A 13918-nucleotide genomic window follows, 5' to 3' on the forward strand; every position below is an offset into this window, starting at 1 on the left:
GCGATTATTATATACAACTTTGGCAGATTATCAATATATATATATCGTTTCATATATATCATCAATTTAATTATATTTTTCTTAGAAGAGAGTTAGGTGTCCAAAAGTTGTGTCTCCTCTCCCACTTTCGAAAGCTAAGAACCTTAAGGACGCACACATTCCTAAAAATAATGGTATAGCCTCAAAACTCAACGATAGCTAAAAAGTATTAGGTCACCCTAAAAACTCTCTCGAGATAATACAATAACAATTGTGAGCACGTGATGTGTAGGTGTAGTATTGACATCATTTATGAAGCCTCTTTCTAATATAGATAAGTAAGTACTCAAAGACCGGTGGTTATATATCGAAATGCTACAATAGTTACAAAACATATACTACAATATATTCACAAACAAGCTAATAATTGAGGCATCTAGACATGATCATGCCATTCACAAGTTATCCTCTTGATCAAACCGATCACTATAGTACTTATCCCAGTTGAAATTGATTGGTCCAGTTTAAACTACGTTACCTTTGAAATATGTTTTAAGTTATTTATCTTTATATCATATGCTCCCCGAGCTAAGAAATTGTTTGATTTACAAGGTAGTGACTCCTTAAATTCAGCAAATTGAGGGAATTACCACCCAAGCAAGATTTTCTTAATTTCTCTTAGGTGGGCGTTCTATTCCAGCTTGGAAACTCTTGCACTGCAAAATCCATATAGATTATATAGTGTAGCAAAAAGGTGTAAATCTTGCTCTTAAGCGTAGGATATAATGCATAAACATACGAAGAATCTCATATATATACAACACCTCAGGGAATGCCGTATACCACAAACGTTATGACAATAGTTTTGCATGCCTGTTATTTAGCTTCAATGACCTCCAAGGAGCAGTTAACAAGATCAAGCTAGCACTCGAGCCCTATTATTATGGAACTGTGGTATGATCATCGCCCACGTACATAAGTTCATATTTTGTGAAAGTTCATAAGCCCTTAACTCTTTATGAAAGTTCATCTTTTGGCCGAGGTATTTACGTAAGTGTCTAAATAATAAGATGTTTATACTCCATATATTCATTCCCATTAAAAACATTCTTAGCACATAGAATTCCCATTCGACAATATTGCAAAAGTGGTGTGCAACATAAACAAATTGATTATTTCTTAATTGATGGTTTTGCCTAAACAACAAATTAAAGATCCACAAACTAAGTTTGCAAAATTTAAAAACAATTATGGCAAAAACTATCTAAAAGATCCCGCCCATAAATATACTAAAGCGAGAGACTTTTAATGAAAGATTTTCTCTCTCTATGTGGCACTCTAATATGAGAGTTAGTTTTTTCTATTTCTTATGTGGCACTCTAATATGAAAAATAGTCTTTTCTAATAACCTACAATCTCATATACATGGAACCTCTTTAGAAAATGTATTTATAATTCTTATATTTGGAGAGTTTTAGTGTATTTCCAATTCTTATATATTTTATCAAATAAAAAAATGGCTAAAAATAGGTGATTTGTAAAAGGTAATTTCCTCTTACTTATCAAACACTTTTAGTGTTCCAATTCTTATATATTTGATCAAATAAAAAAAAAAAAATTTGTAGAAACTAATTCTCTATTACAAATCATACAATTTTAGTGTCTATGAGAAAACACCGACTTATTTCGAATATATCCTTAACACGGCCTCACAAAATATATAATAGAAAATGGAAAAAAAAAAAAAAAAAAAAATAGCGGCAAAGCAATAATGACAAATATTTTAAAAAAATATATAATACTGAATGAAACTAACGTCAAAAAACAATTAATGGGGAACTGAAAACTGGATTCAAATGCATCGAACTAACCTCAAATAATATTTAACAGGAAATAAAAAACTGGATGCAAATGCAAGCATTAAACTAATCTTAAAAATTAATTAATAGAAAATTGGAATATGGATACAACTGCATTAAACTAACATCAAAGAATAATTAACGGAAAATCAAAATTTGGATGCAAATACATCAAACTAACATAAAAAAATAATTGTCGGAAAATCAGATACTGGATGGAAATGTATTGAGCTAACCCTCAAAGATTAAATTAACGGGAAATCGAAAACTAGATGCAACTACATTGAACTAACTTCAAAGAAAAATTAATTATAAATTGGAAACATGATGCAAATGCGTGGAACTAATCTTAAAAAATAATTAACGGGAAATCGGAAACTGGATGCAATTGCACTGAACTAATCTCAAAAAATAAACTAGATGCAAATACATTAAACTAACCTCAAGAAATTATTAACGGTAAATCAAAAACTGAATGCAAATTCATTGAACTAACCTCAAACAATAATTAACGAGAAATCGGAGACTAGATGCAAATGCAACTTTATCAAATAATAAATGAGAAATCGAAAACTGGATGCAAATGCATTAAACTAATCTAATAGAATAATTAACGGAAAATCAGAAATTAGATGCAAATGCATTGAACTTACCTCAAAGAACAATTAACAGGAAATTGAAAATTATATGCAAATGTATTGAACTAACCTAAAAAAAAATCAAAATCATAAACTAACCGGATGCAACCGCATAGAACCGATCTCAAAAAATAAATAATGGGAATTGGAAATTGGATGCAACTACATTGAACTAACCCTCAAAATATAAATAACTAAAAATCGAAACTAGAAGCAAATGCATTGAACTAACGGCTTCAAAAATATAGTTGGGTTATATGTTGTGGGAATGTCTCGATAAGTATAATTTTGTATTTAAAATGATGTTTATCTTATCTCTTTTCAGATGATTGGGTACTCCTTGCTATTCAAGTAGCTTCAATATATATGAACTTCACCTTATTAAGCAATCTTACAAAACTTTAATCAAAATTCTATTATTAAACAACAAAATGAAGTTGAAGAGTTTTATCAAAGGTGAGTTATTTTTTTTTAATCGAGAGTGAGGTTTTTCACATTATAAGAAATTTGGTTGAGTGATCAATATAATTTTAATATATAATAGTTAAAAGGTATTTTGCAAATTTTTAAGAATAATTAATATAACAACACCCATTCGTAGATAATCTTTGAAGATTTCACATAGTGAGTCATGAATAATTTAAAGAATAATTAATGGGAAATCAGGAACTGGATAATCTTCGATGATCCCACATAATAAATCAAACATAATTTATTTTTTATGTCATGTTTGCAAGGACACTACAGATGGGTCAGTAGAAGTTGGTATTACATACCACATTGGATAATTAAAAGGAAATCAGAAACTAGATTCAAATACATAACTGAGCTCAAAAAGTAATTATTAATGGAAAATCGGAAATTTTATGCAAATGCAATAAACTAAACTCAAAAAGTAATTAACTAGAAATCGGAAACTGGATGCAATTGCATTAAACTAACGTCAGATAATAACTAACAGGAAATTATAAATTGGATGCAAATCCTTGAAAAACATTTAACTGGAAATCGGAAACGGTATGCAAATACATCAAACAAACCTTAGATAATTAATTAATGGGAAACCAAAAACTGGATGCAAATGCATTAAACTAAACTCAAAAAATAATTAACAGAAAATCAAAAACCGAATGCAACTGCATTGAACTAACCTCATAGAATAATTGGTGGGAAATCAGAAACTAAATGCAAATGTATTGAAATAATCTTAAAGGATAATTAACGGGAAATAAAAAATCGGATATAATTGCATTGAGCTAACCTCAAAGCATAAATAATAAAAAACTAGATGCAAATGTATTGAAGTAACCTTAGAGAGTTATTAACGGAAAATCAGAAACTAGATCCAAATGTAACGAACTAATCTCAAAGACTAATTAACGAAACATTAAAAAATGGATGAAACTGCACTGAACTAACCTAAATGAATAATTAACAAAAAATTATAAATTTGATGTAACTGCATTGAACTAACCTCAAAAAATAATTAATGAGAAATTAAAAACTAGATGCAACGTACTACATTAAACTAAACTCTAAGAATAATTAATGGAAAATCAGAAATTTGATGCAAATGCATTAAACTAATAACCCTAAAATATTTTTGTATTATATGTAGGCGGAATAAATGTCTCGACAAATATAGTTTTGTATTTTAAGTAGTGTTTATCACAATTCTTTTATTGTGATTGGGAATGTCTTGCTATTCAAGTAGCTTAAATATTATCTTCACCACATTGGGCATTCTCACAAAAATTCAATCAAACTTCTATTGTTAAACCTAACAATAAAAAGAAGTCAATGAGTTTTATCAAGGTTTGATGTTTTCTTTTTATAGAGAGTGGTGCAAGAAATTTAAATGAGTAATTAATATAATTTTCATATCTCATAGTTATGTATAGTTACTAATATTTTTTAGAATAATTTAATATAATGACACCCGTTCGTAGGACACGTTTTATGTGATAAATCTTTTCAAGTGGGAGTAGTATATTCTTTGAGGATATGAAAACAATCAATCTATTTTAGTGATTTGTACACATTAGTAAGCCGAGTTATTATACAAATCATGATTTACCGCTAAATCACCATAAATCTAATAAAATTATTATACAAACTAAGCTAGATCGAGTTTAAGATAATTCCATTTGAAAATTACGGATTAATATCCCAAACCACAAAGTGAAGAGGCTATCTCAATTTAATCCATTAGTTTCCAAGTACTTATGCACCATATCTCATTAATGTATTTCGGTTTATTTTCAATAAAAATATATTATGCTTTGAAAATTTGCCTAAATCACCATAAATCTAAGAAAACTATTATACAAGCTAGATCGAAGTTTAAAATAATTCTATTTGAAAATTACGGATTAATATCCTAAACCACAAAGTGAAGAGGCTTCTAAATTTGATCCCTTAGTTTCCAAGTAAAACCATAAGCGTATATTTTCAGTTTATTTTCAAAAAAATATATATTCGATTCAAAAATTTGCCGCTAAATTACCATAAATATAAGAAAACTATTATACAAGCTAGATCGAGTTTAAGATAATTTTATTTGAAAATTATGGATTAATATCCTAAACAACAAAGTGAATAGGCTATCTCAATTTGATTCCTTAGTTTCCAAGTACTTATACACCATAATCAATGCTCATTAACGTATTTCGGTTTATTTTCAATAAAAATATATTCTGATTCGAAAATTTGTGTGAGACATTTTGTAAAGCCTTTTCAACACACAAAATATTTAATAGATCCCGGGCATATGCCCGGGTCCAAAATCTAGTTGTTTTACTATTTACGTGCGTGTTTGAATTTATGACTAATTCACTGTACACAGTGAAACTCGAGATTGGAGTATAATAATGATAACTCCAATGGTGCTGTAAAACACCAGATATAACGGAAATTGTGATCTAATAGTGCATCAAAACGCTAACCCGCCAATGCTATCGGTATAAGTTTACCTATTTATACTGCCAGTTTTAATGATATAGCGTATGGTCTGCACGCCAGTAAAAACGGAGGCTAGAAAATTTGTTTGACCAAATTTATTTTCAAAATCTTTAATATTGGTGAATTATGTTTGTATGAAAAAAAAAAACTTTCCATATGTCTTTGGGAGTGGCGGCTAGGGAGTTTTTTTTTTTTTTTTTTTTTACACAATGTCAAAGGCGGCTAGGAAGGGTTTTATATATATATATATATATATATATATATATATATATATATATATATATATATATATATATATATATATATATAAGACATTGGGTCTTCAAACGCTATCCCACTAACCTTATAAACTATTCTATTGTGGTTTGGTGTGATGGCGCCCTAAACCATTGGACTTAGCCTAAGAAAGAGACATGGAATTCACTTCACATCTTCAAATTGGTTTACAACTTAGGGACATTATGCACTTTATGCCCATTTTCTGATCTTGTAACAAGAACCACCGTATTCTTCAGAGCAAGTCCAATGGAGAGCAGCTAAATTGGGCTGCTAAAAGTGCCACATAATTGACACATAGGGCCTTTTAGTTTGCCCAACCAAATTTGACTCCCCAAAATAAAAAAACCAATCCAATCGTTTTTTTTGCTTTGAAGTGGTGAATGATACGGACGGCATAGTTTCTGCCGTCCGTCTATTATTTTGTAACTTATATTGAATTTTTTTTGGACGGACGGCACAGTTTCTGCCGTCCGTTGAAATTTAATACACGGACGGCAGAAACTATGTTGTCCGTCTCCTGAACTTACTATAGCAGCTGTTAGCGAATGTCTTAACTTTGGCTGAGTTTTTGACTCCTTTCAAATTTAAGACCCTTTTAGTAGTCCCATTAGAATGACATTTTTGTAGTTAGGGTGCTATATTTGCCTTTAGGGCTAGCCAGCATTGGACTTGGTCTCACATGGTCAGGTAAGCCAAATCCATTAAGGTAAATTGAATGGCAAGATAGAAATCAATTCTATGGCTGTCGGATTTCTTGGAGGACTTACTTTAAAAATATAAGTGGGCATTTAGCATGGGTAGAATTTGCTTTTCTGTGTAATTCCATTAGTGCCCACCCACTTGTAATGTCCCTGGAGCATACATATGAACTAGAACACCTGAGAAGTGGTACGTTAGACTTCTGGGTTTGTGTCAGACACTTGGAGTGGATTGTTAGGGTTTTGACTAGGACTTAGTCTTCTTCTCTTCCATTTGAACGAGCTTTTAACTCTTTGGTATATTTGCCTATACCATTTGAGAGCACTTGAAGTTGAAGATAGCGAAAAAGCTTCACCCTGCCTTCTTGCTTATTTGGTATGTTTACTTATTTGGTTGTTTGGGATGCCTAAGAATTTACAACTCTTGGTTGATTTGGTGGGTTTGGCACATTAGCTAGCTGACAAGTTTGTCTTTCTCTAGATATTTTAAGGGTAGACTACTCAAATGGTTGTTATAAATCACATTTTTTTCCACTCTTAGTTTCTGACTGAAAAAAGACTCAACATTTGCGGAGATAGATATCCCAATCTTGTAAAATCATCTTATAGAATTGGTCAATCTTAACAAAGGTTCTCATTTCCTGACGGTGCTCTAGTCTAAATAGATGTTGCCACTTTCTCTGAATTTCTGGTCTGGTCTATGAAATCTATTAGGTTGGACTGCTGTTTTTACCCTGCTCTGCAACTTTTTTTTTTTTTTTTTAGGTGGTGTTAGAAATTTTGAAATGAATTTTAGCCGCATTGTAATGAAATCATTCTTCTGAATTTATAAAAACTTTACTACTTGGTGGCGGCTCCTTACCTTCCAATATATACATGAGTAACTCATGACCTGCTCTGAAGATGCGTGCATATATTGTAGTTTAATGGTCGTAATTCTTTCTTAATGACTTAATCATTTGTTTATCTGAATAGTTTACTATCACATAAAGTTAGCACCAAGGGATTATCGACTTGTTGAGGAATTATTGACTATTACTTCAACGTTTTCGCTAATGCTATTTAATTAGATTCTTATTAACTTAGTTATGTATTAGTAATTTTAGAGATAAGGTTGGCATAATAGTAGGTAAGCTTTGTTATATTGGATGTATATTTAAAGTCTCCTAAACAAGGTTCTATTTCAAGTTTCATGCCCTCTAGCTGACAATAATTGACAGTCACAGACAATCTGCCGTCCTTAGATCAGAAACTTGTGCTTCCATCTCTAAAAGTCAACTTTCAGTAGTGGACTAATTGATGTTTTCTTTTCTTTATCTCTCTCGTTTAAAAGATCGCCAATATGGTGGACAGTTAAATATATTCAAGTCAAGGTTGAGAAAAGGATATGTAGCAAGCAATTGGCGTACTTATTCTTCAATCTTGACCTTTCATTTGATTGATCACTTCTTTGATGCACCATAATTTACATATATTGATATGAAACTTGTACTTTTGTAGTGAATTATGACAACACCATCTTCTTGTATTCCACTTAATAGGCCATGAGTTCTGAAGAATAACAATCGTCTTGTGTGAAGCTTACTTTCTTTATTCTTAGCTCAAAAACAAAGAAGAACGATAAAGTACAATACCGAAGAGAACAAGGAAGAAGGAAAGAATCTGCTGTCTCTCAATGAATCTGCCCAAAGAGAACAATGAACTAGGTTACCAATCTACACTATCAAAGAAGCGTCGCTGTGACACTCACAGGGGAAATAATGGCGAGGAAAATTTAAGGAAGCCAACTATAATTTATGTTGAGTCACCAAAAGTTATACATGCAGATGAGCACCATTTCATGAGTTTAGTGCAAAAGCTAACAGGGAAGAATTCGAATTCGAATTCAAGCTGCTTGAACACTGGCCCAAACACCACGTTGACTTCAGGTAATAAGGAACTTTTATTACATAAAAAGAAAGCTAAGTCCAGTGCTACCTCACACAGATCATCTATGTCTACTGTAAGTGGTGATCACTTGGCATCCGAAACATCCGATGATTCTGATGGTTTTTACCGTTCTTTAGCTTTGGATGAAGGAGACCTCTTTCTCTCACCTCGCTGCGACTTTGAAGTTTGAAGTTCGAAGTTTAAACACAAATCCCTTGGTACATATATAGCTATAAGGTTTCTCTTAAACGGATATGTGGGCAGCTTCTCTAGTGTTTTGAACAACTTTTTAATTTATGCTTATTAACTTGTTTAACAGACGACAATATATAAGTTGTGCAAGACACTATACTGCCCCTTTAAGAGAAAGCCAAGCAGGTATGTTTACCAGTACGTATAAGAAATCATCATGTAAAACTGTATCTACTTTTGTTGTCTTGAGAAGTAATGATGTAAGAATTCACTAGAAAGAAGTTTTAGCACTTGGTCTGGATGATTGTTTGATAACGCTAGGGACCAGTGATAAATGGGATAAATATGCTGCATAGTCTTTATATTTGCACCACGCGCTTTTTATTTCTCTTTCTTTGTTCAACACTTCAACCTATATTGAACTGGATTATGAATTTGTAAGACTAAACAGAGCTAAAGCTCGGATACATTCATCTTCAAGATAACAAGAGTGATTTGAAAGCGCTCAATTTGCTTTCGGATTAAGTGACAAAATGATTTGAAAGACATTTACAGTAACAGTTTCAAGTACCTGCAGGTCTGCAGTCATTCGAGTTCATCTGGTTCTTTTGGTCTACAGTTGAGTTCAGTACTCTTGCATGACTATAGTTTAGCTTCTCATCAGTTAACGATTGTGTTAGTGAGCGCTGCACCAAAACTATTCAGTTTATATTTTTGTATCTCCATGTCAATTGCATACGTATTTTTGTAACCTTCTTTCTTGCCAAGTAACACAAGTGTCCAACGCATTGCAAACCAACTAACACAACCTATATCTAGTCGACTAGTCCTTCAAAACTCAAATTGATATAGCAACTAACCCAAGTTGCGAGAACACACAGAGTAGTTGTAGACATGGTTCAATGTTCTAATTGGGTCAAATTTTCATTGATAATTTATCAGAAATATTCTGAAAATTTCAGAAAAATTTGGCACATACATACCAATGTCGACATTATCTGCTTTCATTTGTACCAACCATAGTACAAAATATCAGGATATGGGTATTTATCGATATTCAATTTCTGGATATATATCGTGGATATATCTTTTTCTTTGGGAATATTTGACATTGTTTCACATGCAAATATCGTATATATATCCAAAATATCGACAAATATCGTAGATATTGTAGATATTTTTTGATATATCATGATATATTATTTATATTTATTTGAAATATAATGGTAAATATTAAATAAAATTGTTATATACACAAAATATCGCTAAATATCATAAAATATTCTCAAATATCATAAATATCGTTGAAATATTGCCGATATTTGCAGTTGTATATATCTCTGAACATATCATGAAATTTATATATTTTTTTCTAAAATCTAGATAGATATCTCCAAATATTGAGATATATTGGGATATTTTGTACTATGGTACCAACACTCTGAAACACTGTAATATAGTCTTTGTGAATTCCATCTCATACTTATGAGGATGGACATGTGTCTTTAAATTGCCAACTCATGTCTTTGACTTGTCTAGCTCATGCTTCACCTCTAGCCACCTCAATACCTCATGCCACCTTTTCACCATGTGCCATCACATATATGAAGAAGGCAGAAGAATGCGAAAGAGAGCAGTAAAGGGGTAATAGTCTCCCTGAAGAAATAACCTTGGACATTTTCTCAAGTCCACGCATAAGGGATCTAATGAGATGCATGTATGTGCGTAGAACATGGCAGACTTTTGAAAACAAAACGTAAAGTAAAACTCTCCTGAGTCTTAATGGAAAAAATAGATGGAGCAGTTGAGAAAAAAAGACGAAGATACGAAGAATGCCGAGTGGAATAGTCTCCCTAAAGAAATAACCATGGACATCTTCTCAAGACCACGCATGCGCATCAGGTAAAACCTGGCACGCTTTAATCTCTGATGTAAGAGGAGTTTAACTTGAACTGTTCAAGAATGCCCTAAAAAATGAGGATGAACTGCGCGAACATCTGAATTGTCTCTTCGAGATGGTGAAATTATACAAAGACTCGTCCACTCAAAGAAAGAGAGTATAAATAAGCAGTCAGAAACGCAAGCTTGGGGTATCCTTTTCACCTTTTGATTGATGTAGCAGCAGCACCAGGCCAACAATTACGGCATGACATATACGCGCAATTAACTGTTCGTTCGTTTAAGTTTTAGCTTTAGATGATCAGCCTCATTTCCTATATACACGTTCTGTGAATTGTTTTTCACGGTTTCACCGCTTTCTAGGGATAACTGAGTTGCATTTTAAGATCAATCTGTTTGGCAATGCTTAATGATTTTCGTGGAAATAATCAGAGGAAATAGCAATATATGTAATTGGGTAGGAACTTGCAATGGCAATATATATTTTGTTTGCAAAATAAATACCAAAAGTATATGTATTAGTCGATGCAAATGTGTCCCAATTCATGAGTCTTTTGCAGATGCTAACAAGGATGAATTCGAAATTCAATAGAAACAGAAACACCTCGCTGGGTAATGGGCTTACGATTTAAAGATAGTACAAATAGCATAAACAAGCTCTGTGAAATTGTTCCAAGTAGTACCATAACGTGTTTTAATGGACAAACAAATTAAAAAGGGTTACACCTTTACCTCGCATTAGGAAAATTCTCCGAGTGTTCATAGTTTTCCTACTTATTCACGAACTTATAGACTGCTAACAGGTTTTTTATTATAAAAACCAAGAAGCAAGGCTTTTTGTAATACTCAAAAAGGTGTTTAAAATTCACGATCCATTGAACAAGAACATGCATGCTCGGTGACGGTTCGGTCGATAAGACTCACTGTTCATAAAGTCGCGCACAAGAAGGTTGTGTTAGTGCACAAAACTCCCACCAAAGTCAGGTAACTTCTTCAGTACGTCAATTACAAATTTATTAATTAATTTTTTGGTTTTTAATTTAGGGTAAACTAGTATTACCCCCCACTAGATGGGAAATTAGAGTCTTCCTCTCTAAATACACAAAAAAAAAAGTCAAAGTGAGTTGACCAAATTTTTTTTGTGTATTTAGGGGGGAGACCCTAATTTCCCATCTAGGGGGGGGGGGGGAGAATCCTAATTGGCTCATCTAGTGGGGGGTAATACTAGTTAACCCTTTAATTTATTACAAATTTTATTTTATTTGAGTTTAGACTTTAGAGTGTGTTTGAACTTTGGATTGTGGTAATTTTAGGAAAGTTTTTATACGTAGGGTTTAGGGGTGGGAAAAGTTTCCACTAAAGCAACTAATTAACCAATAGAATTTTGTCCTTTAAATTAATGTGGGAATTTTTTCCACAAATCCAACACACCCTTAATATAGATCAATTACACTGCTTAGATTTGTGACAATAGTCTGATCATGATTCATGTTTTTACTTATCTTAATGTTTTTATTGTCGTTTATCTATCTGCTTTGACAGTAATTTGATAATAATAACGGATTAATTTCATGGTCTAGAATAAGGATATGTTGGATTTAATAATGGAAGAGATTGTTGGAGTGGAGAGACAGATGAGGCTAACAAATTATGAAGAAAGACAAAGAAAATGTGCTACTCTTCCTACAGAGATTACTGGGTGGAATTTGCCCGATGACATTACCAACAACATACTAGCCAGACTACACATCAGGTATCTAATGCGATGTAGATGTGTTTCCAGAAGTTGGCTGGTTTTAATATCCGATCCTATTTTCATCGATATGCATCTCAAGAACCAGCGCTTACTTCAACTTAACAATGTTGAAGACACTGATGTTGTTGTCTTTGATCCGGATGCTTTTTCAACAACAAATTATTATAGTATGGTACTAGAGCATGTTGGTTGCAGCAATGAGTCACTAAAACCGTTCCCATTACCTCCCTTTCATTTTTCAAGAGACGATGAATTGGTGGATTCTTGTAATGGCTTGCTCTGTATTTGGAATTTGGGTGATAAAAATATTCATATTTGGAATCCTATCACTGGAGAGGTTTTGGATATTCCATCTCCTAATTTAATGGCGACTCAATTTGAAAGTACTGACACACACTTTGGTTTTGGTTACGATTCTACTCGTAATGAGTACAAGGTGGTAGCGATTTCTTATCCAGACGACACAGATCCTGATCCTAAATTCATAATAGTAGCTGAGGTATGGACACTTGGTTTGGGTTCGTGGCGAAATATTGGCGATTTCCCATTTCTACCAACGACTGAATATTTTTCCATGGATGGAAGTTTGCACTGGCAGTCGAATATGTATATGAATCGTGAAATAGGTGTGTTAGGAATTGGTTCTTTTGATGTTCGGAATGAGAAATTTCAATTTGTTTTGTTACCTCCACACCTCAATTCCAACCCGGATCTTGATTCTGTAGACCTTGGTGCACTGGGCGGTTGTATCTCTGCGGTTGACTATTCTTCACCTGGACGTGCTGAGATATGGATAATGAAGCATTTCGGACTCCAGGAATCTTGGACTAAACAATATGTGCTAACAATGGCTGGGGAATTTCGACATACCAAGTTGTTGTGCCTTTTGACGAGGGGGGAAGTTCTATTTGTGTTCAATGGCGATAAGTTGATTTCTTGTGACCCGAAAACTGGCCAGGTTAAGGAAGTTGGCCTCTCCAGCTATTATCGTGTTGATTGGCTTCCTTTTGTTGGAACCCTCGTTTCACCTATGATAGGAGGTGGAGCTTAATAGAGAGGTTTAATTTTCATGATATATACATTAATTTGATTCGTTTATCTTTATATCTGACTACCATTTTGACAACCAAATTTATAATGTTAACTCAATTGTTCTTTGTTAACCATTTCGACTAGTTTCTCGCTTTTGATTGCAACATTTTATTTTTATTTTTATTTTTGTGTACTTAACTAATTGCGCGATTTAAAAAGAAAAAGGGTTAATTTGAGACAGTGGTTTGGGTATGATTGGTGAGGAAAACGAGAGAGAAAGGAATGTGATCCCATGGAAGTAGGACTAAAACAGGAAAATGAGTTCCCCTTATTCTAGAAAGAAACCTTTTTTCCTCTTATACTATACCCCATATTGGTGAGGGTCCAGTTCTAGGGACTCATTTTTTTTTTAACTCAAATTTCACTACACCGTAAGGGTTATTTTGTAACAGAGTAAAATTTTCATTTGTAACGAATATATCTGTTACAACCTTTCTAACGGACATAAATATGAGGTTATTTGGTATCCGTTAGTATATTTCAATTTATTTTCACAATTATTATCAAAGCAATATTTTAATCTGTGGTAACAATTATATCCGTTAGGCAACAAACTAAAATAAAGACGGAAAGGGTATATATGGAACTAACGGAATAAACTGAAGTAAATAAAACAATTGTGCCCCTCAAGTCTAC

At 32.8% G+C, this 13918-nt stretch overlaps 1 protein-coding gene and 1 long non-coding RNA gene across 2 annotated transcripts; both read left to right on the forward strand.

Annotated features, from left to right (window-relative positions):
* Nucleotides 1–6560: 6560 nt before the first annotated feature.
* LOC147476557 (uncharacterized) lies at nucleotides 6561–8832 on the forward strand. Its single transcript, XR_015209149.1, has 2 exons — nucleotides 6561–6790; nucleotides 7956–8832. It is a non-coding gene; the product is annotated as an uncharacterized LOC147476557 (long non-coding RNA).
* A 3079-nt stretch (nucleotides 8833–11911) lies between these two features.
* On the forward strand, nucleotides 11912–13312 carry LOC147476558 (F-box/kelch-repeat protein At3g23880-like). Its single transcript, XM_086584331.1, has one exon. It carries the CDS (start codon nucleotides 12024–12026, stop codon nucleotides 13239–13241), a length of 1218 nt encoding a protein of 405 aa, XP_086440457.1. The 5' UTR covers nucleotides 11912–12023; the 3' UTR covers nucleotides 13242–13312.
* The last annotated feature ends 606 nt before the right edge of the window (nucleotides 13313–13918 follow it).

Source organism: Coptis chinensis, chromosome 9, assembly GCF_015680905.1.
Source record: "Coptis chinensis isolate HL-2020 chromosome 9, ASM1568090v1, whole genome shotgun sequence".
In the NCBI taxonomy this organism is placed as follows: Eukaryota; Viridiplantae; Streptophyta; class Magnoliopsida; order Ranunculales; family Ranunculaceae; genus Coptis; species Coptis chinensis.